The following is a 21,724-nucleotide window of genomic DNA, read 5'->3' as shown; positions in this document are numbered from 1 at the left end:
ATTTATATTCCTTCCTTCCTTCCATCCTTCCTTCCTTCCTTCCTTCCTTCCTTCCTTCCTTATCCTTTTCCTTCCCTTCCTTCTCCCTCCAACCTCCTCTTCCCATTGTCTCTTGTTGTTTGCCCTTCGTGTTTGTTTATACCGTAAGCGTCTTGTGCCTGTGTTTGTGCTTTTGTTACTTTATATCTTTTTTCTGTATCGCAAGTTCGATTTTTTGAGTGGCCCACATTTCTACAAGCCTGTCTTTTACGTGGGCCTCTCTTTTCCAATAACACAATTTTTAACATTAGTTTCACATGTATATGTATATTGTTGTTATGCATTGTACTATTTTCTCTTGAACTTGTATCAACAAAAGTGTGCCACTAGAAATAAGATCTCAATTTGAATTTGAAAGTTGAAACTATAAGTGCGTCTCTCTTCGAACTCTGGAAAAGGTTCGGAAGCGAAAAAATTGTTCGAGATTGAAATTGCAAAACACTTTAAAGTCATAATAAAAATCTCCTGTAGTAAAAACATTGACTTCAGTTCAATTTATGGAACAGTGTGAGATCAAACAAATGCTGCAGTATATAAAAGTTACATGTATGTTTGGACAGTAGGACAGTTTCAAAAATATTTTCACGAGACGGTGGTAGTGCGGGCGCATTGTGCAACTCAGTAGCTTGAAGTCAGGGGGACATTGCCTCACAAGTCTTATTTTGGCCAGTGCACAAATTGTAATTAATTAACCCTTTGTAGTCTGAGAAAAGAAAAAGAATTAGAATGTCATTTACATGAAATGAATATGACCGGTGTGGGGAGGGATTAATTTTGCTCGATGTAAACAGCCAAAACATGTATCATGATACCTTTATTTGCAAACCATGAACACTGAAGAGGACAACAATATGATATTATCGCGTCATCTAAATGTGATTACAGTAGGTAATACAATCAGGTTATTTGAAATTATAAGATTTCATATCTTTTTTTTGTATGTGTCCGATCATACTGGACTTTCTTTTAATGTGTTTGTTTGAATGAGTCTATTCATTAGAGTAGCTTTTGGACCTACACTGTAAAAACATCGGTGTTAGATTTAACACCACGGGTGTTAAATCTAACACCGGTCAAACTTCAATAAAGGACCACACCCACAGGTGTTAAAAATGCACTGTGATGGTGTTGAAAAGTGTTCACCTGACACTTCGTGGTGTTAATTTGACACTGTACCTGGTGTTATTTTGACACTGTACTGGTGTTAATTCAAAAATGACACCACATGGTGTTGATTTGATATTTGCTGGTGTTAATATCAATGGTTTAACACCCGTCCAGCTTCAATAAGGGACCACACCAGCTGGTGTTACTTTGGTGTAAATTTATTTTCACATTTTTTTCAAAAATCTAGTATTTTAATGTAAAATTCTTGATCGTCTTGTTTAAATTAAAAATCAACAAGAAGTGCAGTTACTAAGAAACTCTTCAAAAAACAGTTTAAAATTTGGAAATGACACCCGTAGGTGTTAATTTGACACCATAAATGAGCACCGAAAATTTAACACCAGCTCGGTGTTCACTTTTCAACACCGGACTTTTTGCAGTGTATGTAGACCTAAAGTATATACACTATAAAAGGCAAGATTTTGGAGTGCAGCAGTAGCCCAGTGTGGTTTAACTATTCTTGATGCTCGCTGATCATTGTGAATTCTGAAAACGTAAAAAGTTTTAAGGAGAGATTTGAACGTTATTTATGGAAATAACGTTACACTTTATGATCATCCGGGGAGAAAAAAGCTGTCCCCGCAGTGTTTTGTTTGTTTTTGTATCACTTATTTTGAAATACTTCCCATTTTATTTTATAGATACATATCACTGTGTTTATGAGTGGAAGAAAGCGAGAGAGAGTCATAGAGGGGGAGGAAGAGAGGGGGAGAGAGGAGAGAATACAGGATAAAGAGAGAGGGAGAGCGTAATATGTGGAGGGGGGATCTCGATAGGTGGGAGTTAGGGGTATACGGGGAATGTTTGCGGATCTTCCCCTCCCCCCCCCCCCCCCCCCCTCAAAAAGAAAAAAAAAATGTACCAGATATTGTCAGCTGGCGTTGGAGCATGACTTTGAAACATTGCTCCCCCCCTTAAAAAATAATTAAATAAATAAAGAATGAGAAGCGCCGCCAGCAAAACTATAGACATTGGCCAAACCAACAGACAGCTGCTGATGTTGTTGAGGTTAATGTCGATGCTGTCAATACTTTTCTAATTGTCGCTAGATGCTTTAGTCATTGTTATTGTTATGATGACGATAAAGAGAAGATATGATGTGCGAACATAATATACAATGACACAAACTATTCTTTTCTAACTTGTTTATCGCGAACGCGCACCGGTTATTGATAGATATAAAAGAAACAACGTGTGCTTACTGTATATAATTATGAAGATTATAGGCTTGTATCCTGTATCTATGAAATTTCTGAAATAGCGCCATCTACTGTTTATTGGCATCACTTGCGCTAAATTTTCGTTACAATCCCCGTCATCTGTTTTTCAGAGACAAAATGTCTTCCTATATACTGTACGTTTTTGACTTCACTTGATTTCTCCTCTGCTTTGCAAAATTGATGATGTCAACAGCCAAAACATTCACCAGAAATGTTTTTGTTGCTGTTGTTGTTGTTGTTGTTGTTTTCTTGTGCTACTATTTAGTACACACACACAAAGTTTCTGGTGGGATTTTGTATTGACAACGACCGTCGATTCTGGGAGAAAGGTGAACCAACAGGAGAGAACAAAGAAGCACCCCAGTTCCCTATTACTTCTCTGGTCGAGAAAGCAATATATTACACCCCATATTCATATATGTATATATATATATATATATATATATATATATATATATATATATATATATATATATATATACATATATATATAATGTGAGAAATAGTTCCCTGGGTCCCGAACGTACGCGGTGCCGCATTGTTGGATGCATATAGTTGAAAGAAATTGGACTGAGGCGGGACGTTGCTCTCGATCTTAGTCTCCCTTTTATTTGTCAAGCTTTCGGCCCGTCATTGGGCCTTCGTCAGGACCTACCAACAGAACGATTATTATATGAATAACCTGATGTGTCATATAATATATAATGTATAATGCAATTTCACATATTACCAATCTTTTAAATCATTTCCTTAAATCAAAAGGAAATGATTTAAAAGATTGGTAATATGTGAAATTGCATTATATATTATATGACACATCAGGTTATTCATATAATAATCGTTCTGTTGGTAGGTCCTGACGAAGGCCCAATGACGGGCCGAAAGCTTGACAAATAAAAGGGAGACTAAGATCGAGAGCAACGTCCCGCCTCAGTCCAATTTCTTTCAACTATATATATATATATATATATATATATATATATATATATATATATATATATATATATATATATATATATATTCCATTGTATAATACATATATGTAATATATATATTACATATATATATATATATATATATATATAATTATATATTAATGAAGAGTTTTATCGCAGAACGAGCTAACTCTGTTGTTGTTGAGGTTGAGATAGTTGTGATTAACGCTGTTAAAAAACAAAGAAAATAATAAGAAAATACTGGATATCTTTAATCATAGCTTCTAGAATATTCCTTGTTATGGTACAGGTGCGGTATTACTGAAAAGGTTTGATATCGCTCTATCTGATAATGGACTTATACTTTGAAATGATTAAAAATGGTGCTTACTAGTAGCTCATTTTGCAAAAAATCTTCATATATATATATATATATATATATATATATTATCTATATAACATATATAATATATATATATATATACATATTTTTTAATATACTATATATATATATATATATATATACATCTTGTCCCAGAAAAAACGAAACCGGGTTTCCATGCAATTGTTTACTATCGAAATCATACATTTTCTTTATGAGATAGGCATCAATGGAAAGATGAACTTTTCTTCTTTCATTTGATGTACAACTTAATGTTCATTGTTCAAGCATAACTGAGTTAGAATAATGAACAGTGGCGCTGCCAAATTTTCATTTGCACGTGCAAATGGTGACTTTAAGTGAGTTTTTCAGACTTTTAACGTTGTGTTTTCGAAAAAAACAAAGTTAATAACCCAAATATTCATACTTTCTTCTTTCATATGAGACCTTACGCGTCAAATATGAATAATGCATGCTTGAGAAAAAATTCACATTAAAACATGCTGCATTTCTACCGATTCTACGGATAGTCGAAAAACAAGCATTCAGCTCTCCCGACTTAGCATTGAGACAATGGGCTCATCTGCACCTGTCCATTGAATTCACAACAACCGCAGTGCTACAATGAATGTCGTTCGGGGGGGGGGGGTATTTACAGAGAATGCTGTATGAAACGGAAAGCCGTTTGTTGCCATCTCTTTAGAATAAGCTATATGAGACATATCCAATAATTGAAGACTAATATCGTGAGTATTCTCAGGCTGCACGCAGTCCAATGGCTATGGAAAATCAGCCATACAACAACGATACACATATTAATGATTTTGTACCTCAAACTTATTGCACTGTTTTCATTCCTCTCTACATTTCCCTCACGCGTGGCTAGTCCTTCTTCACTGACAGGGTTTGAAGTTTTTTAAGGGGGAGGTGAAGTAGAAAGAGAGGGTACATCACTATATATTTATCACTGAACCTGCGCGTCTAACATTGCAAAGGTGCAAGGATAGGGCAGAAAGTCGTCTTTTTTTTTGGGGGGGGGGGGGGGGGGGAGAGCGCGGAAGGTTTTTTTCGGTCCGTTACTCCCACCCCACCTTCCCAAACATGAACACTCTTTGCTCTGCATTTAGTTACCTGCATGGTCAGGCAAGCTCATGATCATGTGCTAATATACGACCCTATTCACAACCGAACCGTCTGTAACAATCATTTTAACCCCCTCCCTTCATGTTTGTGTAAATTCATTGAAGCATGAAGGCCATTGTTATCTGCCAAGTTGGGCAGGTGTCGGGAACGCTAACTGGCTCCTTATTTACTATCTGTCTGGGTAAAATGGAAGCATATTTTGAAATCAAGTTTTCTCGAGCAGGCGTTGATCATTTTTTAACACATGGGATATCATATGAAAGGAAAAAGAATGGATATTACGGCTATGATTTTGTTTTTTGCAAAAAATTGCTGAAAAAGTTCTGATAAACTCATTCAAAGTTGCCATTTGCTCGTGCAAATGAAAATTTAGTGGCACTACTGTCTATTGTTCTAACTCAGTCATGCACGAATTTTTAACAATGAGTTGTGCATCAAATGAAAGAAGAGAAGTGTATCTTATAATCCATGTACATCTCATAAGGCAAATATAGATTATGATCGCAAAGAATTGCAATGAAACTCGGTTTCGTTTTTCTGGGACACGCTGTATATATATGTATATATATATATATATATATATATATATATATATATATATATATATATATATATTACTTATATCACTTACATCACTTACATTATCACTTGCTGTTGACTCAGTGTCTGATGAAACACAAAATGTATAAGGGCTCACACCCATAAATATTTCCCCATAGGGATGTGTGTTAAAAATCAAATTTCAAAAAATTCTGTAAAATAGCTGGGAGAAATGAGGTGTTTCAGCTTCACTAACCTATATAAGTGAGATATACCCTTTCATCCATCAAATAAATATTTTCAGGGTGGATTTTTCAGTTCAAATTCTGTCCAGGGGTCCGCAAAGCCAGACTACGAGTTCTTGTCACTAAAAAACTCACCTATTTTCCGTACACGTACTCAATGAAGTATAGTCCCCTCAAATTCCATCAGAAAAGCTTTCGTCTTCCAACCAAAATGTAGTTTGTAGAGGAATTCATACTCAATATCTACAGCCATTCAGTTTTTTGCCAAACTACATCACTGATTTTTAATCAATTTTTTTCTTCATTTTGGGACATTCCATTGTATTTACGGGTGTGAGCCACAGAACTCTTATACACATAGAAGAATCACTCGCCACCCGTTTTGTCGCCGTCGCTCGACTCATTGTCACGTGACGTCCGCCATTTTGCTTAGCGGAACTTTTTTGCGTGCAAATCCCAGCAGACGCTATCCACATACAGTGACTGCATGTTGTACCGTATTTTTCTGACGTTCCGAGACCCTGAGCGAGGCATTAAAATGCCATATTGTGCGGCTGTAAACTGCACAAATCACTTGACAAAAGGATTTGGAAACAGGTAAGTTTGACACCAAGCCATGATGAGGATAAGAAGTAAATTAATCGCCCAAGTAACGTTACAATTAGGTGGATCGGTCGTATTGTTGGCTTTCTTGTGAGCGCAGTAGCAAAGGTAGTCCCAGACACTGGATTTTGTGTTTGCCGTCGACATATCTGTTTACCACCAACTACTATGCAAAATAAAAAAGATCAAGTAGGCCTAATTTAGGCCCTGGGGCTATATTACACTCTGTACGTTGTGTGTTGGGGCAAACAGCTTTGTACATGAAAAAAGTGTAAATTTATGTAAATTTGAGCTTAGGTGTAAACTTTACACGTAGATTTATTCTTGTCTAGCTAGTTAGAGTCACAGTACCAGTGGTGGGCCAGTGTCAGTGACAACACTACAGTCGTTTAGATACTAGATTGTCTAGACTGACTGTGTACTCTAGTATTAAAGTAACCCCGGGACATTGCTTTCGCAATATGCAATATTTGTCATACATGTATTTGCGAGACTTGTCTTGCCTACATATTGTTGCCACGTTAACATTTCGTACTATACCATGTAGTATGTTTTTACACTCATAAGGATTTCATTTTGAATTGTGCTTGAAGCGAACAAGTGCAAGTGAAATCTTGGATTATACAGTATTGCCTTTGATATTTTTTTTTATATTCTTGCCAGTGTCCATTATTCATGGTTTTATTTTGCTGCCATATTGTATGCTAAGTGATTGTACATGCATTTGCTTTTATGATATACGATACATGTAGTTGTCTTATTTGTGACACTTGTTTTGCCTACATGTACATACTTTGAGATACAGTGTAGTATGTTTTCACACTCTTTAGATTTCACTTTGAATTTCGTTTGAAGCAAACGGGTGCGTGTGAAATCTTGCATTATACAGATGTTCATGTATTGCCTTTAGTTGATATTGTTATGCCAAGAATGCATTTGATATTCTTGCCCGACAGTGTTCATTGTTTATGGATTTTATGTTGTTGCTATATTGCATGATAGTTGATTATACAGGCATTTGCTTTCGTGATATACAACATTTGTTGTATATCTGTGATACTTGTTTTGCTTACATGTTGTTACCAAATTATGTTTTCATACTACACAGTGTATGGGATAGTGTTTGTTAAACTCATTACTAAGGATTTGATTTTGAATCATGCTGAGCTAAGTACAAGTGAAATCTTACATTTACAAATGTATTGCCTTTAATACTGTTGCCAGGAATGCCTTTGGCGTTCTTTTTCAGTGTTCATAATTCGTAGATTTATATTGCCATAGTGCATGCGGATCAACACAATATGTTTTCATACTATACCATAGTGCGTTTTTACACTCATTAGGATTTTCTTTTTGAATCACGCTTGAAGCTATCAAGGGCAAGTGAAATTGTCCACTATATTGATGTATTGCCTTAGATAATCTTGCCAGACAGTGTTCATTATTCATGAATTTTATGTTGTTGCCCTATTGCATGTCCATTATAGATGTATATGCATTTGATTTTGTGATTACAATAGTTGTCACAAATTTGCGACACTGGTGGTCTTGCCTATCATTTGCACAGTATGTTCCTGACGCATGTACAGTACATGTGATTATAGCCGCCGTATTAGGTATGATAATGGTACGTGTACTTCAAGCAAATGGTATATCACTGTACTGTGGTTGATTCTCAGCAATCAACTTTGACCTTGATAGATGTCAAATAAATTGTAAAAAATCAGGAAAATTAACTCTATCCAACTTAACTTTCTGTTTTTTGTGGGAAGACAATCTTGAAAGGAGTTCATGCTTGTAATGTGTGTGTGTGTGTGTGAGTGTGTGAATACATATATATATATATACACATAGATAATTGTATATATATATGTGACCCGCTACAACAAAAGGATCCGAAAGTCGGGGGAGGATGATTTTCTTAAAATGGCATGACATTATTCCCTTACTCTTCTACTTTAATTTCATATAAAGCACAACTCATAAAAGTACTCGATTACGAAGATATCGATGATTTTATTAGCGCATGTCGAGTGGTTGAGGAAATCAGAGTTTCGAGAAAAATGCCTTTAAAGTTTTCCTTCCGACACTAACATGATCAAGAGGAGGCGAGACAGTTTTCAACGCTTGACAATAGAAGGCATGCTCCTAGCAACGAATCAGTAATCAGGATGCCACGCTTTGACCAATAAGATCACTCCCTCGTTGCTAGGGGCAGAGTCTAGCTGAGGTGCTAAATCCTAATCTTCGGACATTTTTCTGTTACATTGAAAGTCGGAAAATCATGGCCCAGAAAAACGCTGATTTCTTGCCTTTCCTTTACTTATTTTGCTTCGAAATTTAGGCAGATGATAGACAAAACATTAGACTACAAAATTATGCCAAAAACAGAAATCCGATTGTATTGACCAATTTTGATGATGTGACTTCAAACTCGATTTTCTCGGCTCAGCCGTCAGCGACTTTAGGATCCTTTTGTTGTAGCGGGTCACATATATATATATATATATATATATACACATAGATAATTGTATATATATATATATATATATATACACATAGATAATTGTATATATATATATATATATATATATATACATAGATAATTGTATATATATATATATATATATATATATATATATATATATTGAGTACCAGGTAGTCTACATGTTGGTGCAGCAATATCATGATATCGAAAGTAAAACAGAAACCAATTTCGTGTTGATCACCAACAATTTATCTACAGCACACAAATATTTGAGCGATTCGCTCTTTCTCAAGTGTTGTTGCAAATCGCTCAAAAATTGGTGTGGTGAAATAAATTGTCGGTGATTAGCATGAACTCGATTTCTGTTTTATTTCATGTATACAGATATACAGTGTATACATGCCTATAGGCATATTGCTTCCTATACCAATATGTGCAATAGTGGTAACTACATTGTACTACACACTACTAATGATGATGATAACAGCAGGAATATAGATAATTAAGGTGATGTTGTCTTCCAAATTTCTAATATGTTGAACGAGTGTCAGATGGGGAAGATGTATTACATGATCATATCCACAAATCATTGATTTTTACAACTGGACTGACTGGAAATTTAATTTGACCTGTTTAATGGGAGAAAAATCAAAAGCACGAACACGCATCTTCTTACAATATCATTGGAGGGGGGAAAATGCAAGACATAGGGTTGAGAGGGGTATCAGAAAAATGGCAGGACACAGACAAGGACAGGCGCGCGTCTTAGATTATTTTATACCAAAGCAGATCACGTCTCCGAAGTCAAATACATCTATCCGAAAGGGGAAAAAAAAACTCCTGTTTCAATACAGACAACTTTCAGGGAAGAGTGTGAAATAAATAACATAAATGAGTACATGAATCTGTGGTCAACGCTGGATTGAGAAGTACCAGTTTGACAGTTTACAAGTTCAAGTAAATATCAAGGGCTATAGCGGCTGTCATACTGTCCGATCAGTGAGTTGACCGTACCGTTCTCGCGAGGAGCTGCGGAGGTACCGCTAAGCAACATGGCGGCGTGTGCACTGAGGCGTCACATCCGGGGTGCGCGGTGGCGACACCGAGCTCAGCGGGTTGTGAATGGGTGTGATTCTTCTATGTGTAAGAGTTCTGTGGTGTGAGCCCATAAGAGGTAGGATGGTGAGCGGGCGAACGTAGATGGCGCCATAGTCATCTAAGCTACATCAATCATTGAGCGTACTGAAAAAAAAAAATCGTTTTAGGTTCTTTCTCAAACGTGGGTTTCACCAGCTAACAAAAAAGAAAAAGAAAAAAAGGTCTTCAGCGCAAAAACAAAGCCTTACCGCGCTCACACTTCAAGGTTTCTATCTATTTCTTTCTATAGTGCCACTTACGCACTTCGGGGTTAAAAAAAAAAAAAAAAAAGTGGGGTAGGGGGCCCAAAGTGGTGCCATCTTATTCCTTTGTATAGTGCAAAAAAGTGGGGGTTGACGGTAAAATGGCACATATGGCATTGAGTTTAATTCGGAGAGATGCGATATGTTAACTACGAAAGAAAGAATAAAAAATTGGCACTGGAGTGTCACTATAATTGCAATGATGAAATGATTGCGATATAAACCAAGTAATGCTTAAGGCGCCGTGAGAAATTCTGTACATGCACTCGTTTTCATGAAAAAAAATAAATACCATGCACAGCGCCAAGCATAGCAGAATACATGTATGGAGTTCTGCGTCAAATAACTTCACGTCACCAAGTCACACAGAATGATACATAGATGGATGACATGATGACGATGATGATGGCAATTATGATAATGATGATGATAACCATAATAATAATTTATGTAGGCCTTCTGATTAAAAAAGAAAAGAAATATAAGAATTAAGAAAAGGTGAAAAAGACTAAAGCAGTAGCATGGTCGCAAAGTACACATTCTTGTGATAAGATGGGTTCCCTTCCCTTAAGTTATACAAAAATTGTTCTAAGCGCGTCTGATAGCGTAGAACAATATCACCATCTATTATACTACTATCATGCATGCATGAGAGGTTCAGTTAAAATTATGAATTCTGAGGTGACTTATATAGCACTATTTTCCGAGGGGCACAGCCCCGAGGAAGAAAGTTACTACACCATTAAACTGAAGAATCCATAATTTCAGCTGGTATGTCGAAAAGGCTGTAAGGCATATTTGATTTACCTCCTGCAAGCGAAAAATGTAGACAACAATTTTTATAATCTAGACTGCATTAGGCCAAACGGTCGTCTGCACAGCTACCGCACACAAAACACAGTACAAAGTGAACAGCAGTGATTTCCTTTGTCAAGATGTTGATACATCTGATTATCTCGTAATCGTGTGCAATAACGTCGAAATATTGGTATAGCGAAAAATATACAGCGGTTTGACGTCATGCCGTATCTACTTTTTGTCATGGTGTAAGTATTCTAAATCACATGAAGATTTCTCGCCCAATCCTAGTTTTATGATGTAGGATATAATCAAAGTTATGCCTTTCTCACAATATTTCACACCAGCAATGAGGGGATCAAGAATCCTCGTGATGCAACGACGCCAGATGACTTCTGTACGGATCTGCATCATTCAATCTTCTAATCTATTATTTTGAAGCTTCGGTCAAACCGGTATTGCGTAATACACAAATGCCATTTAATCATATATTTTTTCTTCACGAAACCAACAACAACCCGTTAATGAGCAGCAGCAGCAACAACAACAACAAAAGATTTCCAAGCAGAGCTAACACAATCACATTTGAATATCACGAAACTTAGATTGAATATCAAGTTTTTCTTTTTTTCACTTACTACCCCCTCTTTGTGTGCGTGTGTGTGTGTTTCTCCCTGTTATCGTCATTGATTGATTTTCTTGACACGCATAGCATTATATTTTGTCATTGATTGCTAATATCTACTCGTTACACAATAATATGACACTTTTACTTGGCTCATTCATGACATTTAGGAGTACAGAGTAACGTACGTCAGTTTAACAAGTCCATGGTGCCGCGTCGTGGAAGCACCCAAACAATAATCGCGAAATTACGATACTTAACAGCGCCACCTATTGGTTAGATATGCACAACCTCGTACTCGGAACTTTTCATCACCTGATGAACATACTTTGTTGTTGTTGTTTTTTCAGTGCTTGTCTTTTGGATTCGTGTGATTGCATGTGTTGACAAATTGATAGAAATGACAATAAAAAATGGGAAGAAATGTCAATGTTTTGTCTCATGGTATTTTTGAAAATGACGTACGTTTTTAAAGGGATCGTACAGTTTTGGTTGAGACTTAATTTCAGGTTTTTAACATTTTTTGGTGAGATAATGAAAAACCTCTTATGAAATATGAAAGAGCATGTAATTCCATGAGGAATTCAACGTTTATTTGATGAAAATTGGTTTTGAAATGGCTGAAATATCCAAAACAGAGCGATTCTAATAAAGTGTGGGACCCACACTTTATTATGATCGCTTTGCTTTACTTTTTTTTTGGTGATGTTTCAGTCATTCCAAACCAAATTTTCATCAAATAAACTTTGAATCCCTCTTAGAATGGTATGTTCTGTACCATTTCATGAGTGTTTACTTGGTATCTCTCAAAAAGTTAAAAGCCCAATTCTTGTCTCCACCAATACTGTACTATCCCTTTAAGGGTTTTTTTTTTCCAAGACTGTTTCATTTTGTAATATGCACCCTAGATTAGGTCTGTATGTAGGCCTATGTTTATTACAATGTATAGGGTATAGGATGATAAGCCTACACCATAAAGGTGGGATACTATGTGAAATCTTTGACAAAGACTTCTTCAAATATTTGCTTGTGAGAGAAGACTGGATCGTCTTGTACCGCTAATTGGCTCAGCGGCATATTAATGTCTTCAAACAATGTTTTAGGCCTACATGACGGCCGTTTATTTTTTCGATTAGATATGTTTGCCGATATCTCTGTTTTTGAATACTAGTAGTAGGCCTAATACGAGCACAATTCAAGTTAGCGTAATACTACAGTATAACATTTGTTTATTTTGAATGAATTGCCGGTATTGATTGTCATGTATATCATGTATAGGCCTATTATGTAGGCCCCTACATTGAATTGTCTGTTCCAGCCGTTCTTCACTGACAACAATTATTTTGTTGTAACACATCAAGTATTACATGCAGAAAGTGCACAAATAAAGCGACCAAACAAAACAGAAGACTAGTACTTATTTTGGGCGTACAATTAAAAAAAAAAAAAAAATCGATGTCAGAAAGTGAACAGCGAGGTACCTGATACGCCTGAACGCACAGGAACAATCCCTGTCTATAAACACATCAATAGGCACAATCTCACACGGCACATCCGAACACTCGCGCACTAGTCGGATCGTAGTCGCATTGATTGGTCAACACACACACACAGACAGACTCCGCGAACGAGGGCCTGATAGATTTACATTCCATGCAGCGGAAGCACGCACAACTCACGCATGTCACACACACGTACGTACAAAACGAAGCTACTCGTAACTGGCGAATGAACGAGAATCAATCGTACAACCGATTGGCTTCATTCACTCTTCGTGTCGCTAAAAGTTTGTGTGTGTGTTCAATTCATTGCATACGATTGCAATCTACACATGTCAAGGAAACCTAGCGAGACACCTACGTGATTTGGCCCGAGCTCAGTTACTAGTGAAAGTAACGAAATCGTAACTTTGACATTCTCTTGAAAAATCCACGAAATATCAGGTGTACTGGGTCTTGCTTTATATTGGGTCTGGACCCTTTCCTTTCGGATTTTTTGAGGAGAATACCAGAGAAGAAGCCGAGAAATGTCAACTAGTGAGTATAAAGTTTGGCTGTGGCTGGATGCTTTGATTGGTTGTGCAGTGCGCTGCCGGTGAGTTGTTCCGCTAATGGGTTGGGCACACGGGCACAAGTCGCTGTGTTACCGGCAAAAGAGCGGCTGCTTCGCGTCAGCGCCCCCTCCCCCTTCCCGTACTCCTCTCAATAGCTGTCCGCTTATCGCGGTGGTAGTGACCGCAAGAATATTTATCAGCATGTAGAACCCCTTATTTGCTTCTGCGATGTGATAAACGTAATGACAGTAACGTGAAATGTTTCCCGATAGGTTTGGCAGCAGTAATTAAATTGTACATGGTGCTAGTCTGTATAAAACCTCGCCCAAGTTAAAGTAAGAGTGTATGCAATGCCAATGCATAACACTGCATTGACCGAAAGATCGGTCTAGATTCTATATCTGGTCGTCGGGGCGGGGATATGTTCCGCGGAGACTGCGTCTGGCTTCACGGATCCCAAAGGAGAGCGATAACGTCAAAAAAAATAAATAAATAAATAAATAAATAAAAGACTCCTCAGCTCCGGACAGACGGATCTTTCTGTCTAAACATTGCATTGCCAGTTGTTCTCGGGTTAACTCTCATTCAGTTGGCGTCAGTACTACTATTTACAGTAGTAGACGTGCACAAGAAGCATAAAGTTACTTTTTAGTTTTGTCTGTTTTTATTTCATCAGAGTAGATTCTATACTTTCTAGGCTTCACAAACTTCACAGCTACAGTAGGATCTATTCTGATGTTTGTTTGTTTGTTTTTTAATGAGCTTGATGTTATTTCATGTGTGTGTGCATGATTTAGTTTTAACTAATAATTAAAGAGCTGTAGACTACGGTATACTAAGAGCGACTCCAAGACTTTAAGATCTAAAAGTACAAAAAAAGTCTATCATCAAGTTTTATTCATTTTTCCAAAGATTAAATCTACTACGCTTGGTCCGGAGAGATTTGATGATGAATGTAGTAATTCAGATTCATCCCAAGGTCTTCCTCTTTTTACAGTGGCGGATCCGAGCGGGGGTGGATCCGGGAGCGCACCCTCCCTTTATTTTTTGTTAAAACAAAAGAAATAAAAATAAAAAAATTAGGGGTGGGGTGCGTGCGCCCCCCCTCTAATTTTGTAAAGACGCCCCCTCTTTGAGGAATTCTTGGACCCGCCCCTGTTTTTAGTTATTTGGTGTAGAAGTTCTGCAGGTTTTACGTGATAGACCTTATCGAATTGTACTTTTTCAGAATTTCTATTTGTAAACTTCTTTTGTGAATATCAATAGTAATCTAGCTGTATCAATTATCACCTTTTCACATTAGATGGTCAAGTTCTTACTCTAAGTCATAGAAGGAATTGTGCATTTTGATCGTGGTTAAATTATACTTTTTTTTGTGCTGTAGTGGCAAGCTGTAGTACATGTAATTGGAGTGTACATTTGTATGTAAGTATTGGATTTTGAATATGCACCTCTTTACAGCTGATACAAGAAGAAGCGAGTAAAATTGCTGACAAAGATACAACATTACACAGCAAGAATAGCCTGCTGTATATGGGGGAGACATTTTTTATTTTTTTTAATTATGTACATTTTTTGTAGATGGGGTCATTCCGACGTACTGCTACTGTAAAAGTGGATATTTTCATATGGCTAATTTTTCGCGCTCAGCCGAGTAAGAAGAGTTTTGCATGTTTCTAATTCCGCGGAATCAAGACATCAACTAATGTGACATATGGCAAGCAAAAAATATATGAGTGCTTTTATTTTTGCGCTCATTTCTGGTTGCGCGAAATGTGCGAAAATTTCAACACCACGAAAAATTCCACTTTTACAGTAACTTACAATGTACATGTACATGTACTGTACATCCATGGTTATTCCTCTTTTGACATACAATGTACTGTAGATTTGTACAGATCCACCAGGAATATAAATGATTGAGAGATCATCTTGTGGGAGACGTGCAGTTCAGTATTGTATATTATCATCATTGTATAATACTTCAACTCAAGAGATGGATTTTCATAATGCACTGTACAAAGAGAGGCAGTAAATGCTACACGTGCTGGAGAGAGGGGAGTGCAAGTTACAGGTGTTTTAAAAATAGAAAGATACAGGTTGCCTGACTCTACTCAATCTTCAGGGAAGTCTTTCATATAACAGTGACCTTAAGGGGTATCTCGCTGAGTGGCAAATGTTTGCTGAAATGTAGCAGATTTTAGCAAATTGTAGGTTCATTTAGTGTTCATAAACAGTTTGTGGACACATGCAATCAAATTCACAGATTTTCTTGTCATGAAGAAATTTTGAACTTCATTGCAACTGTTTATGGACCCTGATGAAACCTACACATTTGTAAAATTTGCAATGTTTGGAAACATTTGCCACTCAGTGGGATACCCCCTTTTAATAGGAGGTGTACATGAACGTGCAATGTACGTACGATAAAACATTGTCAGGTGCAGTTAGTATAAAAGTGACATCATTCATTCATTGCAGGCAGATCCCCCTCCCCTATTCTATGTGGATCTCACTCTGCATATTGATTTTGTGTAAAAGAACAGCTAATGTGTCAGTTTTCCATTATTGAGCTGGGATGATGCGTGGTGTGCTTATTGAACGAGGACGTTATCTCCTTGATCGACCTGACTCTGATTGATTTTCTTCCCATCCATTATGTGCATGCCTACAACTCAACACTCTTCCGGTAATTATTCTGCAGATGAATGGGTGATTGAAAAGTTGTGTTTTGTAGTGGATGCCGTGTATGCAACCTCCAGTATAGTTGGCCCAATTACAAGTGACATGTACATTGTATGCTGTAATTGTTTTTTATTGTGCTATACTGATAGTTGGGCCAAAGCTATTCATTGATTTTATTAGTGCCAAGAATACAAGTTTTGAAGTATTGAAAGGCATTGCTTGATTTTAGATAAAGCTCTTTTTATTTCTTTCAATTAGCATGAGATAATCTGTGATGAAGGAATGTATGAGTTTTCCCCTTTGTAATTTTCCTCCACTTCTCCCTCAATAGAAGTGTTTCATTCTCGGTCAGGCTGTGGAAGCTACATAGCTAATGCATTATTGTGTTTAAAATATCTCAATTGACAAACATATGACGACATTGTGTACATAACAATATTTTTTCAGTCTGCAGGCATGAGTTAGAGATACAGGTATTTTCATTTTTCTGCTCTTCTTTTGTGGTTTGTCCCATTTCTGTAAAGTAACAAATAAAGACAGAATAAACTGACCAGAAAGAATAAATTATTAGTGGAACTAATAATTCATATTCTTTCTGGTCAGTTTATTCTGTCTTTATTTGTTACAAACTCAAAAAGCTACATCACTTCGGTGATCCCTCGCATTTATCCCCAAGTTGAATTATCCTTCGGGTTTATGCCAGGTTTAAGTGTGTTCGTGTGTGTCACACACAAACACACTGCTATAGCTTCTGACCACCCGAGCATTGAGAATTAAGGGTTTCTTGGACGAACACTGTGCTAGGGCTTTCTATAGCTCAGTCGGTAGAGCACCGGTCTAGCAATCTGGAGGTCTCGGGTTCGACTTTCGATGGAATCCCATTTTCTTTGCTCACTTTTCCACTAATAATTTCTGTAAAGTATAACATTACAATTTGATCTTTCTGTATTAAAAGATGTTTACCAAGGCATTGTGTACAAGTCAACCACCAGAAGTGCAACTTTTTACTACAATTCAGAGGAAACAATAGACACAAACATATAAAAGTTGGGTAATATGTTACTCTACTTGTAATTACTGTTCAAATATTTTACCATGTGACCATACGTCATGCTGGAGTTTGCTCAACATTTCTTGCACGTTGCAGTGTACTGCTTCGATTATGAGAATATGAGTTGATGTGTGTGCATGGTACAATTCTTTCTGGCTTCATGTTATTACCTTAGCAATTTCGTTTGTACACCCATGAAGTACTCCCAGACGTGGCCACAGATGGTAAAGACATTGTGGCAATTTCTGGTGTGGTAACACATCCGCTAGTCTAGGGCTGTGTTCACCTCCCTGGTTGAACCGCCTTCTTCCTTTTTAGTGGGAACGTGGATTTGGGTGTTGGAAAAAAAAAATGTTTGTGTGTGTGTGTGTGTGTTATTTGTGTGTGTGTATGTCTCTCTCTCTCATATGTGCCATATGGGGGGGGGGGTAGGGTCTGGCAAGAGGGGACAGGTGTTTTTTTTTGTGGATAAAAGCATACATGTAGTCTTGGAAATAACAGGTACATCATGTACTAGGTTTACATTTTATTACCCCAATGTAGCAATTAAAGCATACAAACTAGTGTACTAGTGTATTATTTGGTTTACACCGCCTGAATTAAACATCTACAAATTATGTAATGTGTGTATAGTACAGTAATATACACAATACAACCAGTTGTGTAACTTAACATATCACCATGTACATGTATATGAGCAGAAATGAATTGCAGTTGAATTTACAAGCAGAACTGGAGACTTGAATCATTGTTTATTACTTTTAATGTAGCCCCACTTGTACGTACGTACTAACCGTAGCTGCCTGTATGTGCGCTTTCGTTACCATGGCTTGGAAGTTGGAGAAATCGAGGCATTGTGGACATTACAACTTGGCGAAACTGAAAACATAATGCTGAGTGACTGGATAAACGAGCTATGATTATAGACTTCCTTCAAGCCTGAACGTACAATACGTACAAACTGTATGGTCATACGGTAAATGTTTATGAAGTGAAAATAAGGCTCAGCGTGCAAAAACCACCTTGCTGGTCATTCACCTCTGTTGGAGTACGGCCTCACAATGAACCCATCACTTCTACAGTGTGCTTTGTCTTTCTTTACCAGTGAAGCTCACATACATTGTAGCTGATCCAATGAATATCAAATACATTTCTACAATTAATACATTTCTGTTTGCAAACAAGACCCATGGATTGTCTAATTTGGTTTTCACACAGTTTCCCTGTAGGTCTCCACTTCTCCCCTTTGATTTTGAAATTCAAGTGCTGTTCATTTAAGAGCTGCTTAGCGATCTTGTTTATTTTGTTCTTATGATGATATACCCCAGCATATGATGCTTGTCAAGCACCAGTTGGTAATCATGAGATGCAATAGCTGCCTAGGGCATGAGAAAGCTGGTGAAATTTTGCTACGATACCAATAACGCGTAGTCCACTTTGCTGTCATTGTCAATCGAGCCTAATTAGCGTCTGTACCTCATTGATTTCTCAAGAGTGATCGGCCAAGTGGAGTGATTATGAAAGTTACATTATTTATGTTGATGATTATATGACATGGTTAATACTGCCCTACAGGCTACTTTTATTGTTTGAAGTCAACATGTCATGACACAAGAGCTCCTTGCACTAGTAGTATTGCAAGTATTACACAAACTTAGTGGCCCTTTCAAATTCAAAAGGTTTGTTCCAATGCAACTATTTGCGTGTGGTGTATGAACAAGACATGCTCAGAAGGAATGGCAAAAGTTTGTGACAAAATTTGGTAAAAGGTTCTCACAAATATTTCCTCATGATGCCATTTTTACCTTTATCCTGTTGTTCTTGGGAGCAAAACTGGATTCATGAATGAATGCATTTATATAATTATTGTCTTTGTTGCCTCTAAGCTTGCATCATGCATACAGGTACTGTAGGGGGCTGAATATTAAATTGGAGGTAGAATGCTGTACATACACAGGTTTGCCATGAAATCTATCATGGCACTTGCATGTATCAAAGTTGATATGTGTTGCACATAGCGACCTCAACACCTTGACTACTGGGCAAGTTTTGCAATTAAATCAACAATGGCACTCATTTCTGCTGTATTTACTATAATTTGAGGGCATGTTTTAGCTTCAGCCTATGTGTACAGCTTGACATATTACAAGACAGAAGTGAATTATGCATCAGTTGGTCAGAGTGACTGCGACTGTTAACACACACCTAGTATTGAATCCGGCCTGATCATGCATGGCTTACTTCCTTTTGAACACGCCTCACAAAACATTGATGTTGGTGACATCTTGCAATATCTACTGCAGCAATTACCGGTAATTTTATGCAGTCTCCCTTGCAGGTAACTTTGTACAATGTACAAACGTAGGTCTACATTGTACAAATTTATAATTGAAGCACCCAATCCCCAATGCACAATTAAACTATGTCCATCCTTTCATTTCAAAGTGAAAGCAAAATAAATTATGCTCAATGAAACCAAAACCACTGCCTTCTGCAAGATTTAGACACCACTGCTAACTAGGCCAACAAATGTACTCTGAATGCCCACAGAAAGCAATGCCATAGTATAATCTGTATTATCATTATATTTCCACGTTCTGCAAAAACAAACTTTTCTCAGGTTCTCAGATGTTAATCAGAACTGTAGACAAATTCCTGAAAAAGTAAAGGGGAAAAAACGAGAAACTGTCTTGAACTCCATAATGCAGTATTCTGAAATTCCTTCAATCTTTAAAACTGCATTTTCTTATACTCCTGTGCACAGTCTTTTACCATGGAATCCCATTTTCTTTGCTCATTTTTCCACTAATAAATTTGTTTTGTCAGCATTTAGACATTATTGTTCAATTCTCAATACTGTATCATACACAGTGTGCATCAGATTAGAAGCAGAGTATGTACTCAAATTGCCCCTCCTCCAAAGTTTTTGCAGTTTGTAGAAGGGGCTTTCATGCACTTTTTTCTAACCACCTCCATGCCTGCTGCAGACCTATGTCCCTGACAACGTTGCTTGTATTTAAATCGAGTTGTTATTAATAGTGTTTGCATTGTCTAGACAGATTGAGGGAGGGCGCTGTGCCAATTGGAACCACTTCCTATTTTGACTGACCCTGGCCTACACCAAACAGAATGATTATCCATAGGCATTGCCCATTATACTTGACGCGTTTTGACATACCGAAAATTCTTTAAGCCGCACATACAGACCAGGAATGAAATTATGCCCAACACCGGAGACATCTAAAATTAATAGTTGTTTGTCATGTCCACAGATTAGCTGTACTGTATCTGTGAGTTTGCTCCCTTGAAGGCCAGTGATCGTGTATCTAGTGAATCAGGAAGTTTAGCACACAGGTGATACAAACCCCTTTCAAAAAAACAGATGCTTATGATACTTGTAGACCTACATGTATGTGTAGGTGCGTTCACATATATACATCGAAATACTGCATTATTTTGTGTATTAATTTGCAGTGTGAATGCAAATTATACTCCACGAAATATACGGAGAAATACATTGCGAAATACCATAGTATTAATAATGGTGATTCAAACCTTGCACAAAATACGCACGCAAGAGTTGAGTGTGAATAATGTTTATGAAATACATGTGCCACTGTCCTGGTACCCACAGACTTAAGCTTGAGAATGTTTATATAAGAGAATTACCACAGTGTAGATTTACTACATATGGTATATCTCCAATGAGAACAGTGTTGACAAATAACTGTGGTATTGATACCACAGTGATTCAAATGTGAACGCACCCAACATTTGCCTTTTCCTAGCATCTCTCCCTGTAGATCTTGTTTAAATACTGATTTCACCCAGTTACTTTCTCTGAGTGTGGAGTAGTGAGTGATATTCTGTTTACAAAACATGTACAGGTAAATGGTCATCATTGGTACTTGCCTAATGGACGCCATAATCTGCACTTTGCATGCTATCCTCTGTGCAAACACCTACAACCTTGGACTTATTTCTGTTCGCTGCACTAATTCAAGGTAAATGACTCTATCCAGCAAATCACTAGGGCATGGGCGACGGATGCATTAATGCACATGTAAAACCACTGTGTAGTCCCATACATCAAAAAAGGAAGTGCGGTGCAGATTAAAACAGATTAGGTGTGATGGCTGGCTATATTTTCTTGTTTATTGGCTACAATACTGAATATCAAGGTTACATTATTAAAGGCTATCTCCCAAGTTAAATTTGTTTTTGATGGAGATCTGCATTTGTCAGTTTATAAGTTAACTTTCATACAAAGGCCCATGTGGAATGTACAAATTCAGTGCAGTGTACTGTGATAGTGAAATGGTCACACTATTGCATTTAGTGGTATACAGT

The 21,724-nt window shown here is 37.2% G+C and overlaps 1 protein-coding gene across 1 annotated transcript in view; it reads left to right on the top strand.

The window, feature by feature from the left end:
- Positions 1–13,416: 13,416 nt before the first annotated feature.
- The window catches only part of LOC139727014 (tumor necrosis factor alpha-induced protein 8-like protein 1), a 39,083-nt gene continuing 30,775 nt past the window's right edge, over positions 13,417–21,724 (top strand). Inside the window, exon 1 of the mRNA XM_071637995.1 lies at positions 13,417–13,621. Coding sequence (XP_071494096.1) covers positions 13,612–13,621 — 10 coding nt within the window. The 5' untranslated portion in view covers positions 13,417–13,611. The remainder of the gene's footprint in view (positions 13,622–21,724) is intronic.

This window comes from Diadema antillarum, unplaced genomic scaffold, assembly GCF_040938485.1.
Source record: "Diadema antillarum isolate AM-2024a unplaced genomic scaffold, OU_Dant_1.0 seq00000111_RagTag, whole genome shotgun sequence".
NCBI classification, from domain to species: Eukaryota; Metazoa; Echinodermata; class Echinoidea; order Diadematoida; family Diadematidae; genus Diadema; species Diadema antillarum.
This window is presented reverse-complemented; position numbering and strand designations above follow the sequence as displayed.